The following is a 25,064-nucleotide window of genomic DNA, read 5'->3' on the forward strand; positions in this document are numbered from 1 at the left end:
GCTTGGTTCTGTTCCAGCCAAATTACCTATGTTTCTGGTCTTTTGAGTAATGAATGGCATGTCCAACATGGGAGATGGATATCCAACTCTTTGGGGAGAGCTTATAGCAAGGATCCTTGGAAGACGTTGGAATGAGATGCCGGCTAACTTGCTATTGAATTATTTCTCATTAAGGGCCTGGACCGCTTTCTTTTGGATGGCTGGATGGACTCATTTAATAAGCCCGGGAGCCCTCATCAGTCACTTGGTTGGGGACTGCACACTATCACTGATGGCAAGAAACTTTGCCCTCTAAGTTGACTGGCGCTGGACAACAGGTAAATAAACCTGACAAACAGGAAGTACGCTTCTTACAAAGGTGCTTAGAGATCTTACCTCTGGCTTTTGTAATCACAGCACACTCTTATCAAGTGGCCGAGTTGGTAACGGACACCTGGGCTTGGAAAACGGAACAGCACTTGCTTAGGACATTATAACCAGAACTTATTGCTGAGGCCTCAATCTGTGACTAATATTGCCCCTCTCAAAATACCTTCTGATAAGAGAGCAAGGGTCATTAAAACTGTTTCCCATAAACAATGAGAAGTGTGGTTTTGCTTCCTAGTTTAATAATTTCAAAAGGTTAAAAGTTTCAAGAGTCAAATTTCCTTTCTAATTTCTAACTCTACTAATATCCAGAGAATTAGCAAAGCTCACTATTTTTATGGGTAAAAAAAATTGCTTAAGATATCTAGGGTATCCAAAAAGTCCTGTTGTTAAGCCATTTTTCTGTTGTATCTGACACTTTCATTGACTCCATCTGAAGTTTTCCTAGCAAAGATACTGGAGTGGTTTGCCATTTCCTTCTCCAGCTCATTTTACAGATAAGGAAACCGAGGCAAACAGGGTTAAGTGACTTGCCCAGGGTCACACTCCTAGTAAGTGTACCAGGCTGGATTTTAACTCAAGTCTTCCCAAGTCCAGGCCTGGTGCTCTAAATACTGCAGCACCACCTAGTGGCCCAAAAGTCATAGGCTCTTGAAGCTTAAACTGCAGGAAGACTTTTGGAATACCACACCACTCACAGGGCTGTCAGAATTCCCTTACAGTCTCATACAGGGGGACAAATCTAAGAAGCTGAGAATTCATTCCCTAGATGGTAGAAGCTGATCTTGCCCTGAAGACCAATGTCCGACGTCATTAAACATGGTGCCTGGGGATCTAGTCGGATGATTTCTGGGCACTGGTCTCGACTTTCCCCTCTTCTTCCTCTGCTGTACTCGGATGGCAGCCCTAAGAGGGTCTCTCCTTATGGGAGTGGGGAGAAGGTGAATGTGCTTAATCCACTCTTCTAAAAAAAATGTTTTATACTTTTTCTTTCAAGCACGCGTGCGTATGTACGCAGACACGCAGACAAAACCACCAATCAACTGATCTCCAATGAGACCTCTCCCTTCCCTCCACCGTTGTAACTCTCTCCTATAACAAAAAACCCAATTCACTCATGGCTGAAATGGGGGTCTGAGGGAGAAGAGAACTGATGTACCTTTGACCTTCAAGTTTTGCGAATCTGGAGGTACTGTTTCTGGAGGGAAAAAAACAATCACCTCAAGTCTACTACGTAAGTATGACTAAGAAAATCACCTCAAAGGGCAGGGCCAAAGCTTCCCTTCCCATGTGACGGAGAAGCACTTCCCTTGGAAGCTCACACAACCCAGGCAGGAAGTACGACCAGTTCTACCTTTCAGAACCCCTCCATAATCTTCTCTCAACGAACAGCGGCTGGAATCCCAGGCCCAAGGGAGGCACACCTCTGTGCCAACCTTCGGGAGAAAAGATCACAGCTGAGACCATTTTCTCTCCAACCTGTGGGGTGTGGGAGGTGGGAACAAACAGAGGTATCTCTACCTAAAGTCTATCTTTGTACCCTCTCTAGCACTCTGGAAGGGTAGCAAAGGAAATCACAGTATTCATATACATGTCAGTCTATACACAGAAAGTAACCTAGATCAGCTGGTCCACAATCATATATGCTCTCTACCTTGTAATCATGTTATGGAGATACCAGATAATTCTTGATAAGGCATGGGGGAAAAAAAATTGGAAAAGGTGAAGGAATGGAAATTAATGATGAATCAGCCTCAGCCTATGTGGACAGTTTTAGGCACATCATTTATAATACTCCAGCACATAATATGTGGACACATCTAACAGGTTAATAAAATATATATTATATATATATATATGTATATCTCCTACTGTACATGCTGCCCTCTTGTGCAACCACTGTGACTTTAAGCCCCACACTCAACCTACGGTACTCTAGGATTGGACCACAATCCATCCCCCAATTCTCTTCACAATTGGGGAAAATAAGGGAGCCAGGCTCTGGGTAAAGGAACTGATACAGCAGATTCCTTTGTCAGCTCAGAAGCAGGAAGGGATGCTGAGTCCTGAAAACACCATATTCATCCAGGGCCTCCCAGGGCTGGTGTGCATAGCAAAGATGGAGAAGATGCTCCCCTTTTTAATCTTCATTTTTTCTTTAAAGTGTGGATCACTTTTTCTTGGGTTATCACTGAGCTGAGAGTGCCCAGGAAGGGACTCTACTCCTAGGTGGTTTTAGAATGATTTAGTTGCTAGATTATAAGAGACACACTGAGACTTCCAATGGATCTTTGCAAACTGAGTTTTGCTAGCCTATAATTAAATATTAAAAAAATCAAATGAACCAAACCCTCCCTCCCTCAGCCGTACCCCAGAGGGCTCTTCTAACTCCAGTCAGAGTCTTTAGATGAAGCAGACAGGTGACTTCCAGAGTCAGTTCCAATCTTAACTGGTGAACAGGCTTGCTGGAAGAAGGCTGCTGGGTTCTAACTACCAGGGGACTTGTAAAAAGCTTAACCTCCCCAATTCAGTTTCCAGCGTCCTGTGTTCTACTTTATGTGTGGAGATCTTAAAAAACCCTTCAGGCTCTGGGATCTTGGCCAGTGGTGGCTCTTTGAGGACGGAAGCTGGAAGGCATTGATATTTCAGCAGAAATAAATGGGACCCAAATCAGGATGGCCAGTGGGGAATCCTGTCACTGGTGTCCACTATACTGATTAAATGCTGAAGATATTTATGAGAAGACGAGTAAGACATCCAAAAAACAAGTTATGTTAAGTGACGTGTTTTCTCTCTATCTTGATTTTTACCCAGTCATAGAATATAAATGTATCCAGGTATGAACCCCACTACCCAAATCAAGCTTGGAGGTTTTATATATATATATATATATATATTTTTTTCCCCCCCTCTCTTTAAAAATTTTTTTTTTTACTTAAAAATGGTTTGAGCTGCAGGTCAGGTCAGTCTGATTCTGGGAGTGTTGGTAGTTCCGTTGGCATGAGAGACTTATCTACAGGCAGGTAAACAAAAGTCTAACAAAGGGCATAACAAACATAGGCCAGCTGTCGAGGTTGTACACAGACTCTTTCAGAGAGTGATGAGGATGCTGTGGACGAAATTCGAGATGGGGCAATGGAGCGGACAACTGCTGCTGTTCTAATCTGGGTGCTCGCTTCTCCTCAGAAGAGGCGGAGGGGAGACTATACAGGAGGGCTGTACAAAGTGGGCACTGGGCAGGTGGTTGCTTTGGTGGCCATCCGGGCTCTACCTGTCCTTGAGCTCTCGTGTCACCCGCTTGGTGATGCGTCCACACATCAGGCCAATCAGGAACAGTATGCAGATGCCCACTGTGATCACTGACAAGATGTAGTTCTTAGATGGGGACGTCATCACCTGCATGGCAAGATCGGAGAAGCCTTCTGCTGGGGCGACCTGGAAGGAAGGGGGAAGCAGAGGGATGCGTGGTCAGGAGCCTGCACCTGCATCAGCTGCTGCTTCCAGCCACTCCTCATCCTCCACGTTCCCAACTGCTCTCTAGGAGCGCCACAATGTTCAGTACTCTGGCAGAACCAGGACTGAACGAAAAGCTATTCAGACACACGTTAACTCAGTCTTTTCAGGCAAGGTGAACCAAACACAAGTCTCATGTTCGGCAGACTGCTAGAACAGGAGACCCAGAGCACGGGGCAGGTGGAAGGCAGGTGACTTCAGGTCTCTAAGACTGGGGGTGGGGGTGGGGGACACGGATGGGGAGAAGATGGCAACAAAAAGAAATACTAATCCTTTCATTCCCTCTTAAGCAACAATACATTCACAGGTGCCACCTTGAAGTGTTCATGCAAAGACTGAATGACCAATTATCAAGGATGATGAAGAGAAGGTAGGGGTTGGACTAGATGTAGATGATAAGGATGAGGAGGATAATGATGAGAGCTTACGTTTATATGGCGCTTCCTTTGTAGTAGGTATTGCGCTGAGTGCTTTACCATTTTTATTTCATTTGATCCTCAAAACAACCCTGGGAGGGAGTGCTCTTATTTACCCCCATTTCATAGATGAGGAAAATGAGGCAAACAGAGGTAAAGGACTTGCTCAGAGTCACAGAGAGAGGAAGTTTCTGAGGCTGGAGTTGAACTTAGGTCTTCCTGACCCCAGGCCTGGCACTCTATCCACTGCAGCACCTCGCTGTCCCGAAAGGCCTTTCAGGACATCCTGACCTAGATGAGCCCTGAGATTCTCAATCTATGACTTCTTTCATCTTCAACTTGCTGTTTGTTCTCCATTAATTCAGACTGAGGGGCAATACCATTCTCCCATAAACTCTGATGAAAACCTAACAAAAAATTATTATGGAGGGGAGGTGGGGCTTACTACATTTCCCATGGGCCTGCTGCCTGATTTCCCTTTGGCTCAAGGAACAGGAGAAGCCGTATGGCTGACTTAAGTCACATCTTTCACTGAGCTGACTGATTTCTCAGCTGCTTAGCTTGAGGGAAGGAAAAAGCCAGTCTAGACGAAGGCATGTAGGCATGGCTTTTGTGGCTGCAGCCCTTGCTGCATTTGTTGTCCTAGTAAAAAGGGAGAAGATACTTTTAGGATCAAGGGTTATCCCTGTTTTGGTCCTGACTGGCTTTTAAAAATAAGATTCCTATAGCATATCACAAAACTGGCCCTGCATGCTCCTCCCAAATGTAAACACGGCAGCTCGAGGTCTCCCGCCTGAGAGGAATGAGGAACAGGACGCAGGCAGTGGCTCTCCAGAAGAGGGCTAACTCCTGGAGAAGCTGCTCCCCCCTCAAACCTTCACCTTGGCTGCGTAACTCCACATCTCAATTCGATCGTTGAGGCGTTTCTTGCACTCAGGCTGCAATCTCACCCGTTTATCTTCCAGGGCCTCCATTAAGCAGGACATTTCTGCAGGAGGAAAGGTAGTCACAGAAGGGCCTAAACAGCTGATAGACGCATTTCCAAACAGCCAGGGAGGAGGGCATTCATCCAGCTACATGTCACCATAAAATTCAAAACCATCAAGAAAACAGGCTTCCTTTAGTCCATCTGAGGACACTAAACCAAGATGCCACACACAAAGGAATGTTCTCTATCCTTTTCAAAATCTCCTCATTCGTGCAAGACTTCGATGGTTCAAAATGCCACACCTACCCAAAGTCTAAGTCTTTCCCCCATTCAGAGCTGCCCTTGTCCTTCTTTCTAGACACAATTCTCAATGACCCTTGTGGGTGGCTGCTCAAATTTGGGCAAAGGAAGCTGAAGACCATGTCTTTAAAGCTTCTTTTCTATTTCTATGCCTAAGTAATTCTGAGTGGGTGGCAAGATATTTACTGGCTTCAAGCTGCTTTGTTCTAGCAGCCACTGAACCCAGTAACATCCGTGGTTTCCAGAGCACTTAACCTAGAGGCAAGTTTGTATGGGTTCTGTTCCCAAATACTTCCAACTACAAATGTGAAAGTGACAATGCCAACATCCTGGAGTCCCTGCTCTTCCTCCACCATGTTCATAGCTTGTTTGTAAGAATGGGCATGTGAAGCATTTAAAGGCCAGTGACTCACGCCGCCCTCGACCAGGGGGAATGGCTGCACAATGATGTTTGATGTCCAGGGCACAGGCTGTATGGAGAACTGGGTCCACAAATATGTCTGCTTTGCTTTCTTTTAGCATGTTTAATACTTCCTGGAGAGGAAAGAGGATGGCAAAGAAAAGAGACAAAAACCAAGCAGATCAAGCCTATTATTTGCCAGTATTTACACTCAAACAAAGAATCAATTAGCAAGTCCCATGGAACAGAATACAAATTGCTTTGGGCTGGATGGAATCACAGGGACTAAGAAAAACATGTATATTTTAATGTATAATCAATGACTAATGGTGGTCTGTAGAAATCCACCTTAATGGGGAGGAGGGGAAGAGGATGCTGCCGCCACCAATAAAACAGACTTGAAACACGTGAACAAACTCACACAGCATAATGGTGGGTGACCCCTGAACCAAGCTACAAGGGATGAAGATACCTAGGGCTGAATGAGCAACGCTTGGGAGGGGGAGCAGCGGCCGGGAGGGGGATGCTGCCGTTGGTGGACTTCTCTCTCTTTTAAATAGCTGGGAATGTTTGGGGGCTCTAGGGCTGTTATTTACCTTTTTACACATTTCACTTTTGATTTTGAGCAGGTTCACTTTTAGACATTCTTCTACCTGGCCCGTCTGCTCCTGGGCAGCTGCTTCTTCTGCACACAGGCTGGAGATCTATTCAAAGGACACACACACAGGGAGCACACCTCACTGAAGTGTAAAAGGAAGACCCCTCAACGACAGCAGGCAAACACGATGGCTTTGCACTTGTGTTACACCACTCTCTGCCGCAGGGAGAAGGGAGCTCACACAGCAGCATCGTGATCTGCAGCATCTCCAATTACATTTGCCAAGAGCTCTCTTCTTAGAGAATCTTGGCAAGTGAGTGTCACAGACTGCCTCCTGTCCCCTGCCTTGGAGCCTCAGCTCCGCCTCCCTTGCCGCGCCTGACAGTCAGTAGAAAAAAGCAAACTGAGATATCTTTACACGACAAATACCCAGATGTGAGTCAGACTGATCCAGGGTTTGTCCACAGATGGATTAAGACCTGATAGGAAAAGGTGGACTGCTAGAAGCTGAAGGTCACGGTTTAGCACACATCCATGCTTGGGCGCATTAGGCACAGAGATTTCTATAGTACAGTCCACAATAAAGAAGAAAAATAGACCAACTTTCCTTGATTTATTTAAATCCATGTCTTGTCTGAAAAGCACCTCTTTAACTATGATCCCTTTGAAAGGAGATGGTTGATACAATGTGTTACAGAAACAAATACTTACCAACTAAATTTTTCAATGCATCCCTTTTCAGGGAGAGGCCAAATGGCTCCCAGAATCAGCACTGTTATAAGATATCAAAGGAGCATTTCATCTTTTCAACAATTCAGGATTGGAATGCACCACCCAACATGATGAGATAGGGAAGGGAAGGGAAAAAAAATCAAACTTCAATAGAACAGTTTTGTCTAGCAGGCTGCTCACTACAGAAATAAAGAAACACCAATACGAAACCTCATTTCTGGTTTCTAGGTAAATCTGATATACTATGAACACACAGGAAGAGGAAATCTATTAAATCATGCAGTCACACTCATTTCCCTAACACTTCTGGGGTTACAGATCACTTTACGCATACTGGCTCATCTGATCTTCCCAACTCAAGGAGTGGAGAGGCAGAGGTATGATTCTCCTAGCAGGGCCAGACAGCTCATAAAAAGAAGAGATGGGATTCTTTTAGCAACAAGTCCACTACTGTCCTTTTAACTAGACTAGTTACTTTCCATCAAGTAAGATGCAGGAGAATCTAGAAGAGTGTTTATGAACACTCGTGATAAGGGAGGTAAACCAGGGTTGAATTCGGTTTAACTCAACTCCTCTTGCCCATCAGAAGTGGCCAGGATCGGCTCTGGTCACAACTGGCTTCATGACAGGCTCTCCTACCTCATCTGAGCAATGCATCTGCAGCTGAGGGTCAAGTCTGTAATCCAAAGCAGACTCCTGGATTATTACTCCGATCTGGTCCTCACAGTCTGGAGAAAGTCGCTGCATGTGGGAGAGCAAGGAGAATAGTTAATCAGCCTGCTGACTCTGACCTCTCTGTTCAGCCACAACCTGAGATGATTTCTCAGAAGTATAAGGAGTAACGAGTGTTAAGCAACGGATTAAAAACCAACCCCTCTTCAGGCCCACGGCCACAGATCAGGGACCATGTTCTGCTCCCAGGTTTACCTGATCAGCATATTTCAGTTTCAGGCAGGCAATGACTTGGCCTTCCAGCTCGGAGTCATCCTTAGCCTTACTGATGATATTTTGGCAGAATTTAGGAATGTCAGCTTTACAGGCTTTCCTCAGCACAGGGTTTAGACGGTAATCTGGGACAAAGTGAAGAGAAAGGGGACCAGGAAACTTAACAAGGGTTCACACATACCTATCTTCTATTCTGTTTCTATTGACACTTAAAATTTTTTTTTTTTAAATTTTCAGTTCCAAATTCTTTCCCTCTCTCTAGCCCCTCTCCTACTCATTGAGAAGGGAAGAAATGATACCCATTATACATATGAAGCCATTAAAGATATATTACACATTAGCCATGTTTGAGAAATAAAACACAAAAGTGAGAAAAATAAAGGAAAAAAATATGCTTCAACCTGCACTCTGGGCCTATCAGTTTTCTATCTGGAGGCAGAGAGCATTTTACATTAGGAGTCCTTTGGAGTTGTGATAGCTCTTGACACTGCCTCAAAAGCAGCCATTTACTGACATGTCCTCTCCCCCCACACTGAACCCCAGAAACAGAAAAAGAGTTAAGCAAAACTAAGTGCCCTCATGTGATGCCCACACAACCTCCTGCATTGTCAGTGCTGTTCTACTATGCCATGAATGAAAGAAGTAAGTGTGGCTTGTTATCGGTTCTCTGGGACCAAGGTGCTCACCAAGATTTTGGAGAACAAAGGAAGCCTGGGGGGCGCATCCATGAGCTGCTTTCCCTACTCAACGCTACATGACTATAAGAGGAGGAGGAGGAGGAAACTCAAACTCTCTCTTTACACGGAAGTTGTTTTCAGTCCTAAGTCAGAATTAATCTTGAGATAACTCACTCTTCAGTAAAACCACCCCAAACTGAGGACTGACTGGTGGAGAGAGGTCTTTGAGTCTCTCTGTCCTCTTGTTTCCAGAGGGTGCTTCCACTACTGCTGGCCATGGCAGCCAAGGTCTTGGAATCATTCTCATCACCTCTGGGTCCTCGTGTCTAACTGAAATCCCAACTCTGACAACAACGATCCCTCCTCTTCCGTACCTGGAGATGGTGAGTAAGCTTCGCGCCCTCCTTCTCTACCTGCCTGACGCCCGTCCTCAGGACATGCTTCTCCAGACAACCTCGCCTCGTGGGTGGCTGGGATCTACCCCCCTCTCCTAGCCTGCATCACATCAAAGCAGAGAGTCTCACTGGACCGAAGGCGTGTCTAGGCTGCCTTGTTACTCCCTCTGCTGACTTCCATCCATGCCACGGTCAGCAGCACACCGAGGAGCTGAGTGAGGGGGGTCAATTACCTGTGCTCTGGGTAATCTGGCGCTTGGTGATCATCTGTTTGCATTTAGGGTCCATCAGCTCGCTGTTCTTATTTTGTTTCAAACACTGCAACATGTTCTTTGAATCTGCATCTGGACAGAATCTCTGCAAAGAGAGGAAGTCCTGTGAGCAGCTCCAGGCACAGCCCCACCCTGGGCCCCAGCAGCACCAGCACGGCACACAGAGCCAGGACACTGCGCTCGGCCCCAAGCTTGGACAGAGGCCGTGTGGCCAACCAAAGGCAACCGAAACCTCAGGCTCCCGACCTGCAGAACAAGGTCAGTAACAGCTGAGCTACATAAAACACAGGACTGCTGGGAGAAAAGCACTTCTTTGCTATAGAAATGTGAGCACTCACTTTTTCCTAGTTACCCCTGAGCTTCACTAGAGGTTTCACCGGCTATTTCTGTACTGAAGGGCTCAAGAGAGAGCAGGCTGCAGCCATTGCTTTGTGCCAGCTTACCCACAGAAGAGGAGTCAAAATGTGTTCTCTGCATCTTGAGCATAAAGATGCAGCCCCCTCCCCCGCCCCCGTGTTCTCTACCATAATTACCACTAATATAGCAGCAGGAAGTTGCTGTCAAATGGGCAGACGACTCACAGGCACCACAAAACAGACTCAGGATTTGGAGGAGTGGGTTTTATTACGCACTGAAAAGGTGACATGCACCTTAATGGGACACTGATCATCATGTATTGTTATTATAAGTGGTCATTTTTACAAAAAGATTACCACGGAAATTGCTGCATGAATTTAAACTGCTAAGGATGAAATGGAAGAGAAATTTCATGAAGAACCTGATAAGACCCTTCAGATAAAATCAACAGATACTCTAATGCTTAGAGACTTAAGTGCATGAGAAGGGAGAAGTGAAGATGGGGAAAAATATGTGAGAAAACACAGCTTGTAAAGAAGCCCCAGGTCTCCATATCATGAAGGCTTTTTTGGGGAGGGGGGAAAAATGATAGGTGATAGATATGGTAAGCACCAAATTATACCATAAAGAAATAAACAGATTATATTTAAGCAGACAGGAAAAGACTTGCTACTGATGTGGGAGTTATCTGAGTCAGCTGACTGTACAGTCAGATCACTGACTCATAAGTATTAAGATGAAAGTTAGTTTGGGGCAGCTGGATGGTGAAGTGGATAGAGCACCAGCCCTAGATTCAGAAAGACCCGAGTTCAAATTTGGCCTCAGATACTTGACACTAGCTGTGTGACCCTGGGCAAGTCATCTTACTCTATTGCCTTGCCAAAAACGATTAGAATTAGTTTGAAAAAAGTCAGGGGAGGGAGGGAGAGAAGGAAAACAAGAACAAAAATGAGAAAATGATATAATATACAACTGAACATAATCCTGAATTAAAGAAATAACTGAAAATAAAAAAACGGATCAGAAAATGGCACTGACACTGACTCTAATAATTTCATCCAGAAATTTAACAAATAAATTAATTGCTACAAGGAGAACAAAAAGCCCAAAGAGCCTCTTAAATCATCCTATGGGCATTCAAAGATGAAAATAGAAACAGGGCTACAAAAATGGAAAATATCTGAAAGTTATTTTAACCAGCTGTTGTCTCCATCGAGAACAGTGGAACTTCATTTATAAAATAAACATATATGAATATCTAAAATACATAGAGAATTAAGTCATATTTATAAGAATACAAGTCATTTCTCAATTGATAAATGGTCAAAGGACATGAGTAGGCAGTTTTCAGGTGAAGAAATTAAAGCCATCTATAAGTCGCATGAAAAAATGCTCTAAATCACTATTGATTAGAGAATGCAAATCAAAACAACTCCGAGGTACCACATCACACCTAACAGATTGGCTAACGTGACAAAACATGAAAATGATAAATGTTGGAGAAGGTGTGGGAAAACTGGAACACTAATGCATTGTTGGTGGAATTGTGAACTGAGCCAATCATTCTGGAGAGCAATTCTGAACTACGCCCAAAGGGCAATCAACCCTTTGATCTAGAAATACTACTTCTAGGTCTGTATCCCAAAGAGATCATAAAAAAGGGAAAATGACCCACATGTATAAAAATATTTATAGCAGCTCTTTTTATGGTGGCAAAGAATTGGAAATTGAGGGGATGCCCATCCATCCATCGGGGAATGGCTGAACAAGTTATGGTATATGAATGTAATGGAATACTATTGTGCTATAAGAAATGATGAGTAGGCAGACTTCAGAAAAACCTGGAAAGACTTGATTGGACTGATGCTGAGTGAAGTGAGCAGAATCAGGAGAATGCTGTACACAGTAACAGCCACCTTGTGCAATGACTAACACTGATAGACTTAGCTCTTCTCAGTAATGCAAGTATCTAAGACATCTCCAAAGGTGTCATGATGGGAAATGCTATCCACATCCAAAGAAAGAACTATGGAGTTTGAATGCAGATCAAAGCATGCTATTTGCTATTTTTTTCTTCTGTTTTGTTTTGTTTCCTCCTTCTGGTGGTTCCTCCTATTGGTTCTAATTCTTCCTTACAACATCACTAATGTGAAAATAAATACGTTTAGTAGGAATGTGTATCAGATTGCACACTGTCTTAGGGAGAGGGGGAGAAAAATTCAAAACTCAAAAGCTTATAGAAGTGATCACTGATAAATCAAAATAAATTAACAATAATAATAATCATAATAATAATGATGATGATGATGATGATGATGATAAAGAAGAACAGTGGAACCACCACAATTGGACCTTAACATGACATGTACTTATAGAAGGGGGGCTCAGAAGTTGAGCACAATTTGTAGATGGCTTTCTCAGGGAGTTTAGCCACAAAAGGGAGGAGAAATAAAGGAGTAGAGATAAGGAAGAATGGCTGACTCAAGTAGAGGCTTTTTTTTTTTTTAAGGATGGGAGAGACATGGGGATGTTTGTAGGAAGGACAGTAATTTTGATACCCCACCCAATTTAATCAGCATTTATTCCATTATTGTGATTGGATGGGTATCAGTGATTGTATTAGTGAATTAAGCAAAACAGAACTGCGTTTGTGTGAGGTAATTATGTTAATGCTGTTAGGATAAGAGGTATAAATGATTAATCCACCACATACTGGTAATTAGACTGATTATAATCAAGGGTATAAGATAGTGTAGAGCTAAGCTGGTTCACCAAGAGGCTGAGATAGGGAAGGGAGGAAAGTGTAAAAACTTGTCAACCTACATCCTGACTCTACTACATATAATATGGAATCTTTGAGAGCCATCTATAGATAATCAAGGGCATCCTTGATGAGGATATTAGTAGTAAACAAGCATGATTTCATTAGTGACAGTTAACAGCGGACCAAATCTCTTATACTTAAATGAAAGAAGTAGAGGATTTAATACCCCATTGTGCTTATTGTATGTTGATTATGAAAATTTATTAGAACAAAATGATGCTTAAAAGGCTCTTTTGCCACAAGGTGTTTCCCATGCATACGTTATTTGAAATTCAAGAATCCTTGGAAGGGGAAGCTAGGTGGTGCAGTGGATAGAGCTCTGGCCTTGGAGTTAGGAGGACTGAGTTCAAATCTGGCCTCAGATACTTGACGCTTACTAGTAGTGTGACCCTAGACAAGTCACTTAACCCCAACTGCCTCACCAAAAAGGAAAAAAAAAAGAATCCTTGGAATTTTTAACAATAGAAATAAACCTGTTTAGTGACCCTCTGATGATAAAAATCAGTGAGGCCTAACACAGGAAGATGTTTGCTTATCAAAAGTATCTGTCACTGAAAAAAGGAGATCTGTTGCTGAGTCTGGGAAGGGCCTCCACCTACTCTGTTTGCCCATGCCACTGGGCTGATTCCATCAAGCTCTAGAACTCTGCATAGAGGTCTGTAATTGTTCAAAGAAGTTTGGCTCGAACATCCACAAAGGCAGGACCAAGCAGACAAGGAAAGTCTACTAGCCAGATTTCACCATGCATTTGAACAGACACCCTCTGAAGACTGTCCATCAGTGTGTACATCTGAGACAGATAACAGGCCGGGAAAGACCACGAATTGACTGGGAGGAAGAGTGTGGGCTAGCCTGCTTTGGGGATGGTGTAAAGCTTCCGAAGGAAGTAAAGAGCCATCTCTGCAGTACCAGGCTTCTGTCAGTGTGTATGGCAGCAAGACAAAGAGTACAACATGCCAAAGAAATAAGAATGAGCACCAAACAGATGACAATGGAGAGGAACATGGTGAGCGTGAGCATGCTGCAACCTACAGCCAATGAGGATCGCCATGAAAGAGGACTGAAAGATGGCAGAGAGGAACCGCAGAACAGAAAGAGAAGACAGCCAGGCCACATGGCAAGAACTAGAGATGACAGCTGGGCAGCCACAACATTTCACTAGTACCCTTGGAATGTCAGGAAAAATTCAGAAAGGCCTCCAGGATGGTTGGCCCCATGGTAATGCCGTGGGACCACAGACAACAGTCTCATGGTGGATGGGGTAGACAGATTGGTTGCAGCTTGCACCATGACAGGGAGCTCCTGAATCAGTCACAGCATGGGAGGGGGTGAAAGGGGGCTGAACCTGCTGGGAAGCTTCTGCTCTGGCTGCTGGAAGAGGCGGTCTTACCTTGATCATTTGTTTACAAACTCTCATGAGCGTGTAGTCCAGTTCTGGGTCCATCATCTCTGTCTCTTGCAGCTTAAAGACCTTCTGGTGGCACCGAGGACTGAGCTGCTTCTTGTTCTCTTTGAGGCACTCAATGATCTAGGAGAGGATGAGACAAAGCCAGTCCGAAGACGGGTCCTACAGCGTGATGGCCACCAGGAAGTGCCCATCTGCACGCCTCTTTCTAGGCTAGGTCTGACATGGCAGAAGGCAGGATCCATATTCTGACATAAAGTAAACTCTACTGGAACTTAACTCAATCACAGGCGCTGGTGTTAGTAAAAGGGAGCCACGAGGACTAGGACAAGAGAAGCACTGCAGAATAATCTGATTATTTACATATCTAAGGCAGACTTAGTCTAGCACAAATTTGGCATTTGCCTTGCAAACTGACCACACCATGGTGAGGCAAAGGACCACAGAGGAAAGGAAGAAGGGGAGAGCATCAACTCAGGCTCCCTTGAGAATTTCCAGGCTCTTCTCCCCATTCCCCAGAAGTGTCCCAATAAAGAAGCATTCCTCAGAGAACAAGGACAGAACCTTTCTGGGTCTGGCTGCAGGGGCTCCCCAGTGATGATTTACCTGGGCATTGCCAAAGGGCACGGTCTGACAGTAATTCTTGATGTCACTTTTGCAGGCCTCATGTAACTCTGGCTCCAAACGGATATCCTCCGTCTGTACCAAAAAGGGAACCAAGAAACAGGAGCCATAAGAGTGAGCTCGGAGCTGAGAAATCAGGCACGTCCTAGACTTATCTATGCCAGGTTCATACCTAGGACCCATAATTTCTACCTACAAGAGCCAAAAGTGGGTGAGTCAGGAGAGAAGAGCACTGAGCTAAAAAGTGAGTGAACAGCTCACTTGGCCACCACACACAAGCTGTGCGATCTTAGAGAAGTCACATCTCAGAGTCCTCACCTGTGAAATGGGGACACTGCCATGTGCTCCACTGCTTGAGAGTAATGGGTGTGAAGGCCTCGCCTTGCAGGGTTTGGATGCATTCTGACTGAACATCAGGGGATGCTTTTCTGGGGTAAATGTGTGATTTACACAATTTTGTCCTTGATAAAACTGAAGGACAGCAAAACTGGATGATGTGAAGTTTTGCATTTTCTTAACTTCAGGAGTTAAATTAGAAACTGGGTAAGGTGTATCTGTTGCCACATGGAGTTCCAACACATAGCTACAGTACCCTGAGCAGCTTGACACTGGCTCAAATCTTCTGACGAGATTTAAAAAAGGGTGACTGTGGGTCGCAGTGAAAGGGAACCTGAGAAATGCAGGACAAGGCCATATGAGGCCACCTCAGGCATTACCATTTCCAGCTCCTCAACGCGTAGCTGTCTGCGGCATTTCAGGGACACCCTCTGCTCCTTGGCATCCTGCAGCGTATCATTGCGTACGGTGGTACTCAGGCAGATCACCACGTCCACTCTGCCAACCAAAGGAGAGCTTGTGAACCTGGCCAGTCTGGCAAAAAGAGCAGCTCATGCCTATGGCTGCGCTTCCAGAGAAGCCACTGTCCCATGTTGCGACCAGCTTAATCGGCTATGAGCTCACTTTGGAAGCTGTCCTGAAAGATTCAAGTCCAGCTTGATCTTTCCCTCCAAGCATGCATTGATGAGGTGGGAGAAAAGATGGCGGCAACTCCGTTTATTTTTAGCAAAGCACTTATTTATATAGTAAAATAACAGGAACTCTTTCTCAAGTTACAATGACCTATAACCCATGCTGTGTTTGCGGACGGTGCATGCACAGTCCATGAACTTACCTACCACCAATCACAAATACACTGTAAATGACTAATGAGTAACTAGGGAAATTAAAGAGACATAGGACGGAGCACCAAATCAGGCAACCTTGCTCGCGGACCAGCACCCGAGAGGGGTCTCAGCCCTTCAGTGAGATCTCGTGAACTGTCTGTGGCCCTCTACATCCTTACAGATCCCTAACAGTCCCACTTATCTCGGCCTCAGGCTTTCTGACTTCACCCTGCTGACAACCTCCATAGTTGTTTAGGCTTCTCTGAGCAACAAACGTTTGGTTCCAGTTTCATCAAACCGGGTGGCAGCTTTTCAGCAACCTATGTGGTAGGCCCAATACAGCAAAAAGCCCAACATCCAAACATTTATTTTGTTAAAAATAGACATCTTTGAGATGACATAGCACTTAAAAATCTGTTTCTTGTCTTTGGGTTACTGTAAATTAATTCCTGGAAGACAGGGAAATCTGATACCTTGGAGCAGTTTTCTAACATGTTAGCAAAGAAAGGGCTCGGCTTCTATGTGAGGAAGCATTCCCCCAAGAATGGGGCATCATCAGCAGGAGCAGCAGCACGAGAACATGGGGTTCCACACCTATAGGAAAGGTGATCACTGCCTTCACTTAGTCCTAATCCTTAAATCAATACAGTGTTTATTTCTACACTAGATAGCTCATTAAAGAACTCTTCTGTTTTCAAGTAATGACATAATGCAAGACTATTGGGAAAGATCCAGATAATCTTGATGCCCAGCTTGTCAGCACTCCAGCCACTAAGCTTGCCTTTGCTACGCACCACACATCCTGTCTTACAAAAGATACAAAGCAAAGGCACCAGCTTCCCACTCTTATCTACCTAGAGACTGCACCTGCTCCCAGCCTAAGGCAATGCTGCAGGACAGCCACAGCTGTATTACAAAAATTAAGGAGCTGGAGACAGCTTAAAGCCAAAAGGCTTAGCATCCAGGACAGCCCAAATGGATTCCCCTCATATCCTGCTCCTGAAGAGGTCTGGGGAGGAAAGGAATTAAATGTTCCTTCTCTAGTATCCAGTGGCTCAATGAGGCTTACACCTTCTATAGAAACAGAGCAAGGTGAGGCACTTAGAAGCTACATACTTTTTTTTGATGTTGGGGCAAAGTTTTAAGACATCTTCCTTGCAGGCCATTTTAAATTTATAGGAGAATCGGAAGTCCTTCATCTGGACCTGAAATGTTAAGAGGCAGAAAACAAAGAAGGTCATACAGCAAGATTCAGTCATCAGAGGGGACTGTCATTTAATCAACATAATTTCACACAAACTAAGAATGTTTTGTTCTCTTAAGCTTTAGGGAGTCATTTTCTGGGGAATAAAACCCTTGTAAAGCTAAGGGGAATGTCCACATTCTGTTTAGCAGCCATCAACAGCTTCTCACTCACAAATTATGGGCAGAACGCTAAAACCCAGCAGGAATTAGAGAAGGAGTGATTCAGGCAAGAAGTTTGGTGTATAATATAGATTCATCTGGATGACCCTGCAGAGCCTCAAGACACGAAGGCTGGCTCTCACTCCTCCTAACAGTGGAGATAGCCTGCACAGTAGAAGCTGCCCCATGTTTGTCTCTGGAGTCCCGGCTCCTGGCACACAGCAAACACTTTTCATACATGCTTATTAACTGAGGGGCCTCTTACACACGTACACTGTCTGTCTGTCTCTCTCTCTGTCCAGGACAGAGATTGGAGCATTCACACCAGGAAAGCCAATCATTCTGATCAAATCCTAATACTTAAATCAATAGCTTTGGGGTTTATTTTTCCTCAATACAAGATAAGAAATACACATGTAGATACTAAAATAGATTGAAGACTGGAAAAATTAGCTTTCCCCCTGCAGATTTGCTCTGGTTTTACATACGAGCAGTAGGTGACTGATGAGCAAACCACTAGAATTAGCTGCATCACAGTCCTAGGTTAGACACACTCACCAGCTGGAAGTGGGTGACGCCGATTGCACATTTCTCATTCATCTCCTTCTGGTGTTTGTTTTGGATCAGACACTCCATCAGATCTCCAGAGTCAATCTGATTATCTGCCACGTCCTGAAGGAATGCAAAGCTTACTGACCTTCCACTTGTGGGGAAAAAAAAAACCCACCTAGACTCAAAGAAGATGAATAAGGGTCTGGTTTTGTAAACCAAAGTACTAGCAGTCTAAAAACAGCTGAAATGAGATGTTTTTTATAAACCACAAATGTGTGTTATTGCTGTCATGCCAGCAGTTGGCTTGGGATGTCTAATATATCTCTATTTTTTTGGCTTTTTGCTGAGGTGATCAAAGAGTATTCTTCGATCTGCATTCAGACTCCATCGTTTTTTTGCTTTTGTTTTTAGTGAGGCAACTGGGGTCAAGTGACTTGCCCAGAGTCACACTGCCAGTATTATGTGTCTGAAGCTGGATTTGAACTCAGGTCCTCCTGCACAACCTAGCTGCCCCATCTCTGTTAATTTTAACACACTTTCTAATCCATGTTATTTATGGGTATGTTTCAGTCATGATTCACACACAATTAGGGCACTCAATAATAAAGTAAAGGAATTTTACTCAGCATGGAATCTCCCCATAAAGAGAGCAAGAGGGAATGCAGACAGAACAGGAAGCTGCTGTTGATGCCAACACAGATCTTAGACTACTTTGTCTAAAGCATATTTGTTAGAATCATTAGCCACCTATAAGGCATAATCACTTAAGTTTTCCCCATGACACTGTTACCTCTTTGAAGATTTATTCTTTTTTTCTAATTTGCTATTGGTGATTAGGTTTGAAAATCATGAGTTATAAAAAGCTCCTTTTCTTTCTGGGGGTAATGGGTTGGAGGAAGGGCAATGGGTCCTGCCTATTATGCAAGGTGTCAAATTTAACCCTTTGATGCTCAACTGTCACTTACATGGCAGAAATTCTGAATGATAGGCTCACAGGCTCTCATCAACAAAGCTTCAATCTGAATGTCCTGTAGGAGATAAGGTCACAGTTTCAGCTTGGAAACAGCTAAGGAAGGTGAGGTTTGCAGTATTTTTGAAGGTTAGTAGCTTTGGTTGGAGATGTTATCTATTTGAGTTTTGAGCTCTGCTTGCAAATTAATCTGGATGACTTCTCCTGCTGGAGGTAAGAAGTTAGGATATTTTCCATCTCTATCCAAAACCAAATGGGATGTGGGGAAAACCTGTTAAGTCAAGGGCACCCTAGCAGCACCCCACACATACAAGTGCAGACTATGTATGTACTTAAGATAATACCAGACTAGGCAGATTTTAGGGAGGCTCAAGGAGGGAAGAATGTGAAATTCATGTTCCTGGAGACAAAATATTTTTCTGCATGGCCTTAACTTCTCTGCCTACATAAAACTACAGGTAAGGAAAGAAGGGAAAGAGAAAGTGAGAAACTTTTAATATCATCGGGAAGTTTTTAAGAATTCAAGTGGCTCAGAAATATATTGAAGAATAATAACTAAGAGTAATGACATCTACCCAAATCTTAGGCCACAGGGCTGTCATTCAGACGCCTGCATCCACAAATAAAATAACAGAACAGAGTTTTTGGAGAACAGGCACAGTTACAACTGATGGCCGTAATCACATGAATCACTGCTCCGCTCTAGCTAAAGAAATAGATCCACCGTTTACAAAGTCCCACACCTGAGGGTGATTCTACATGTCATTGAATTTTACGCTTCTCATATGTCAGTGACTGCAACTAGAGTTGCTGAATGAAGGAATTCTCATCTACCTGGCTGCATCTCATTTCAAAGGTTCCCCCAGGGCTGCTTTTTACAGGAATATTACCTGAGGGCCCAACGACAGAATGGGCTGACTGCTCACAGAGTGAGGATACAGGGCTGCGGCCCTATTTAAAACAGATTTTTAAACCTACTGCTGAGAAGCAGGTAGATAAGCTGCTGCCCCAGAAACATAAGGTTGGGCTGCACTGTAAGGAAAGCAAATTGGTAGATTCTACTGAATGAAGAGTCAAAGGTCTGATGTGGGGAGGATCACTCAAGAGCTCAGAAGGTTGGGACGGCAGGTATAGATGGCACAGGAGAAGCGAAGACTCAAAAGAACAAAGGTAAGAAGGGCTGGGCCCGGGCTGCCGACGCCCTCCCAGCGACACATGTGTTAGGCACTGTGAATGGCTTACCTCGGACTCTAACTCCGTGAGGTTGCCCACTACGTCTCTGCACTCCACAGCTAAGTCATCGAGGTGATCCTGGAGGCACTCAAGCTCCTATGGTTAAAACAAAACACAGCCCTGGTCATTGCGCAGTCGCTTCCAGGACCACAGCAACAGGCCTCAGGCCACAAGAGTTTAGAGAGCCCCAGGGCACAACGTCCACACAAAACTCTCCAGGGAACATTTCAGTCTGGGGCCCTCCATCTACAACCCTACTCTGAGCTTTCACTTGGAACTCTCAAACGTTCCACGTCCACAATTCTGTCTCACTGACTAAGAGGTCCTGCAGGAAAAGATACCGGTTAGTAAGATTAATGTAGTAATTCTTGGCTTTCCATAGATATATACAAACTAGGTGGAACTGTGTGGTAAAGGTCTCAGGACTGGAATACCGATAAATACTCGCAAATGGAAGTCACTGAAACAGCTAGTTTGGAAAGACATAAGTAGAAGAAAAGTCTTAGGAGATGCCAAGGATTTTCAAGTTTGTTTCAAATTTATTTCAAAATGACCAGTACTAATTGGGAAAGTTCTCTGTATTCTGAACTAGGGTCAGGGCAGGGTCTGTCCAGTTGTCTGAGAACCACACTAGTCTCTTGCTAGAAACTGGACGACTATCCTCTGATGCAAGGAAGCAAGTCCATACAGTACCACACAGATCTATTTTACCACTGCAAATAAAGCAAATATGTGATGAGAGATTCAGCCAATGCGAGAAGAGGATTCTCTGAGGTAAGTGTATCTCCACGTGTAGACGCCATCTTTCTGGGGACACTCTGTGAAGCAGATCTGGGCCACCTTTGTATATAAGCATATTATTTTTTCCTTCAGTTGGATCATCAGGTGAACTGCATAATTAGCACCTTCCTAAAACTACGCCACAGCAATAGCTATTTTCATGTCAAATGGTTTTTGCTAAGGTGAAAGATGAGGAGGGAGAGGATTCCAGGCATAAGTGACAGGCAACGAAAATGCCTGGAATCAGGAGATGGAAGTATCTCGTTCAAGGAACAGCCCAGATGCCAGGGTCACCAGACTGAAGAGTATGTGGAAGAAGGGGAGAGGAAGTGGTGCAAAGAGACAGAGGCAGCCATCGGAGAGGCAAGAGCAGAGCCAAGAGAAGGAGTTTCAAGCAGGACAGTGACCTACAGTGACAGAGGCTGCAGAAAGGTCAAGGACACAGAGGACTGAGAAAGGACCAGTGCACTTGGCAATGAGAGAGAAGTTCTGGTAGAATGATCATGCTGGAACTATGTAGACAGGGAGAGGAAAGGAGCAGAGGCAGCCACTAGTGTAGACGTCCTTCTCAAGGAGCTTAGCCGCACGAGGGAGGAGAGGGATGGGACAACAGCTGGCAGGACTGACGGAGGAGTGAAGGAGACATGGGCGTATTTCTGGGCAGTAGGGAGACCGTCAGTAGAGAGGGAAAGGCTGAAGACAAGCGAGAGACATCTCCACCCCCTTTCACAGCCAAACGCCTAGAAAAAGCCGTCCGCTCCCATCACATCCGTTCCCACTGCTTCCACTTCCTGCCCTTCTTTCTTCATCCCCTGACAACTGGTTTCCAACCTCATCATCAGTTGAAATCACTGTCCAAAGTTATGATCACTTCATTGTTAAACCTGACGTCCTTTTCTCAGTCCTCACCCTCCCTGACCTTTTTCCGCAGCACCTGACCCCAGTGACACCTTGTCACACTGAACATTCCCTCTTCTGGGTTTCCATGACATGGCTCTCCTCTGGTGCTTCTCCTACCTGACCAGTCCTTCCCAGGCTCTTTTGCTGGTTCATCATTCTAATCACAACCCCCACCTGGAGGTGCACCCCAAAGCTGTATCTTTGGCTCATGCCTTTTCTTTATCCACGTTTTCTTAACTGAGTGATTTCATCAGTTCCCATGAATTTAATTATCATCTCTATGTAGATGATTCACAAATCTATACATCCAACCCTATTTAGTCTTTCTCCTGAGCTCGCCATCCATCTCCAACTCAATATATCCAAAACAGAACCCATCCTCTATCTCTTTTAAACCCCTCCTCTTTCTCACTTCCTTATTTTCATGGAGATGACGCATCTCCTCCTGGCCTCCCGGTTCACAACCTTAGGGTTATCCTTGGCTCTTCTGTCTCCATCAGTCCTATACTCAATCGATTGTTAACACCTGTCCATCCTGTTGCTACCTCTCTCCTATCTGGCCCTCCTCTCCACTCACACTGCCACATCTACAGTCAGCCCTTCATGCCCTCTCACCTTCATCTGGACTGTCAGACATAGTCTTTTTGCCTCCTGTCTGTCCTGTCTCTAATTCATCCTCCAAACAACTGCCAAGTGACAATCCTAAAACAGAGCTCTGTGACTCTTTCTCTTCCCCACTCCAAACCTCCCATGGCTCCCTGCTGCCTCCAGGATAAGCTACAGACTCTTTTGTAGACCACTTTTCCAGACTGACGCCTATTGCTTCCCCCTCCGGCACTCTGGCCCACTTGCCATTTCTAGTACAGGACATTCCATTTAGCCCAAGTGTTCCATCTTCCTCCTTATCTCCTCTTTTGTAGTTCCTGGTTCCCTTCAGGGCTCAGCCCCACAGCCACTTCCAAGAAGAAGCCCCTTCTGACTCTGTCAAGTATTAATGCTCGGTATTTAGGGGAACCTTTGCAGTCTCTAACAAAACTGACTTCGAGTAGAATGCAAGCTCCCTGAGGGTGAAGAACTGCTTAGTGGATATCTTAGCACTCCCAGCACCAAGCCCAAGAAAGGCGCTTAATAAATACTAGCAGAAGAGAGCAGCATCAGTTTCCTACCTGGCCCAACTCTGTTTTTTCACTGCACCACTTGCCCAGGTCAATGAGGCACTTGTCCTGGAGAGCAGGGTCCAGCTTCACATCCATGGCCCGTTGGTGCAGGATCCTCTGGACTTCAGCTCGGCATTCTCGAGACAGCTACACAAAGAAGATGTGATAAGACAGACTTGAAAAAGGTCACAGGATAAGGCCAATGATGAGACAACTGGAAGGAGTGGCTTCATTATCTAACTCCAAACTACCGGTTTTGATTTATTTGCAGAAATGAAAGACACACAACCCCAATTCTGTTTCCTGTGCCTTCCTCCAAGCTCAAGAGGGGCATATTTGTGAACAAGGATGTCATGTAATATAATCTCTGCTTCCTGGAACTGAATAATGAAATGAAACAACCATAGGCAAGGCAGGGGATTCTTGAAATCCTGGAAGGTTTCCTTCCTAGCCTAGCAGTGCACCAGTGAGGGAGCAGTGAGGTAGCATAGTGGACAGAGTCAGGAAGACTCATCTTCCTGAGCTCAAATCTAGCCTCAGACACATCCTAGTTGTGTGACCCTGGGCAAGTTGCTGAACCCTGCTTGCTTCAGTCTCCTCATCTGTAAAATGAGCTGGAGCAGGAAAAGGCAAACCACTCCACTGCCTTTGCCAGCAAAACCCCAAATGGGACCATGAGGAGTCGGACATGACTGAACAACAATAAGCACCAGTGAGGCACGAGAAGGCTGCATACTTCACCTTAGAGACAACCAAATACAAACACTCTGCCCCAAAAAGGCAGGAATCAAGAGAGAGCTATGGAGACCAGGGCAGAAGAAGACTCTTGAGGCATGCTAAGTTACAACTACCACAGGAAAAGCACTAGTACACTGACTAGAGAGCCTGATGGATCTCTGAGTCAGCGCTGAGAGCTTGCGATGAACCCCTCAAGCTCAACGGAGATGGCAGCAGCACTGAAACGTGGCTTTGGGACTGGTGTTTTGCTTCACTCTGAGCATCTCCTCATATCCCTTTTAAACAAACAAACAAACAATAAACAAGTGAAGAGGCAGGCGTGAGGACTGTTTGTTGGAGATGGCATCACACACTCCAAAACGGGACCCGCCAAGTTCTCATTCTGATCCAATCACTGAATAAAAGTTTTCTGTCAGAGGGAGGGATTTTTCTGGCCCAATATACCGGCACTTTCTCTTAGCGCTAATGTTGTATTGGCTAAAATCACGACAATATCGAGTCAACTGATGCCACCATTTCTGAAGCTGGGAAGAAAAAGAAATCGTGGACTGCATACTCTCCTGCCCTGCTCCTCGGTTCGGTAAGCATGTCGATATAAACAGGAGAATACAGCTCCGGGCGGCATGAGCTCACTGGTCTCATTCCAGCCATGGGTATGGCAAAGACGGGAAGCATCTCCTTGGCACTTGCGGTAAAGAACAGGGTCCAGTCTATAAAGAAGAGAGTAAAAACACAACTAGTTTAAAACACCGTCTAATTCACACAGGACTTTGAAGTGCTACCTCACTCAATGACAATCAGCTTCCTGTGGTGCAGGCGCTGGAAGAAGGTATCTGAAAGCTCAAAAACACTCCATTCTTAGTTAACTTGTAAGATGTTACCCACTTCAAATCCTGATTTTGCCCTGGGAGGAGAACATTAGGTTAGGTGGGCATCAACTCTACATAACAGGAAAGAAAACCTGGACCTCACCTACAAGACAGCATTCATGGTAATACACAGTCCCTAGCAAACTCGGACTCCACACTGATCCATCAGGGTTACAACTGAGCAGCTAAGATATGTCTTTAACAACTTTGAAGGACTTAGATGAAAAAATGCCATCCATCCCCAGAGAAAGAACTGATGGTATCTAAACAGAGATCGAAGCATACTTAAAAAATTTTTTTCTTTATTTTTCTTGAGGGTTTTTTTTTGGACTATATTTTCTTTTGCAATATCACTGATAGGGAAATGTTTGCATGACTACACATGTATAACCTATATCAAATTGCTTGCCTTCTTACTGAAGAAGGTGGGAAGAGAGGAAGTGAGAGAATCTGGAACTCAAAATTTTAAAAATAAATGTTAAAAAATTATTTTTACATGTAATTGGGAAAAAATAATATACTAAAAAAAAAAGCTTTTAAGCACAA

At 44.6% G+C, this 25,064-nt stretch overlaps 1 protein-coding gene across 1 annotated transcript in view; it reads right to left on the reverse strand.

Moving 5' to 3' along the window:
* Nucleotides 1-2,132: 2,132 nt before the first annotated feature.
* The window catches only part of GLG1 (golgi glycoprotein 1), a 146,526-nt gene continuing 123,594 nt past the window's right edge, over nucleotides 2,133-25,064 (reverse strand). Inside the window, exons 11-26 of the mRNA XM_020963748.2 lie at nucleotides 24,206-24,359; nucleotides 22,921-23,058; nucleotides 20,084-20,170; nucleotides 18,837-18,899; nucleotides 17,878-17,991; nucleotides 17,032-17,120; nucleotides 15,469-15,586; nucleotides 14,735-14,827; nucleotides 14,114-14,251; nucleotides 9,504-9,627; nucleotides 8,181-8,323; nucleotides 7,893-7,994; nucleotides 6,520-6,627; nucleotides 5,937-6,057; nucleotides 5,177-5,283; nucleotides 2,133-3,801 (exon numbers count right to left, since the gene is read on the reverse strand). Of these exons, the coding sequence (XP_020819407.1) occupies nucleotides 3,634-3,801; nucleotides 5,177-5,283; nucleotides 5,937-6,057; nucleotides 6,520-6,627; nucleotides 7,893-7,994; nucleotides 8,181-8,323; nucleotides 9,504-9,627; nucleotides 14,114-14,251; nucleotides 14,735-14,827; nucleotides 15,469-15,586; nucleotides 17,032-17,120; nucleotides 17,878-17,991; nucleotides 18,837-18,899; nucleotides 20,084-20,170; nucleotides 22,921-23,058; nucleotides 24,206-24,359 (1,867 nt within the window). The 3' untranslated portion in view covers nucleotides 2,133-3,633. The remainder of the gene's footprint in view (nucleotides 3,802-5,176; nucleotides 5,284-5,936; nucleotides 6,058-6,519; nucleotides 6,628-7,892; nucleotides 7,995-8,180; nucleotides 8,324-9,503; nucleotides 9,628-14,113; nucleotides 14,252-14,734; nucleotides 14,828-15,468; nucleotides 15,587-17,031; nucleotides 17,121-17,877; nucleotides 17,992-18,836; nucleotides 18,900-20,083; nucleotides 20,171-22,920; nucleotides 23,059-24,205; nucleotides 24,360-25,064) is intronic.

This window comes from Phascolarctos cinereus, unplaced genomic scaffold (genome assembly GCF_003287225.1).
Source record: "Phascolarctos cinereus isolate Bilbo 61053 unplaced genomic scaffold, phaCin_HiC Scaffold_2;HRSCAF=192, whole genome shotgun sequence".
In the NCBI taxonomy this organism is placed as follows: domain Eukaryota; kingdom Metazoa; phylum Chordata; class Mammalia; order Diprotodontia; family Phascolarctidae; genus Phascolarctos; species Phascolarctos cinereus.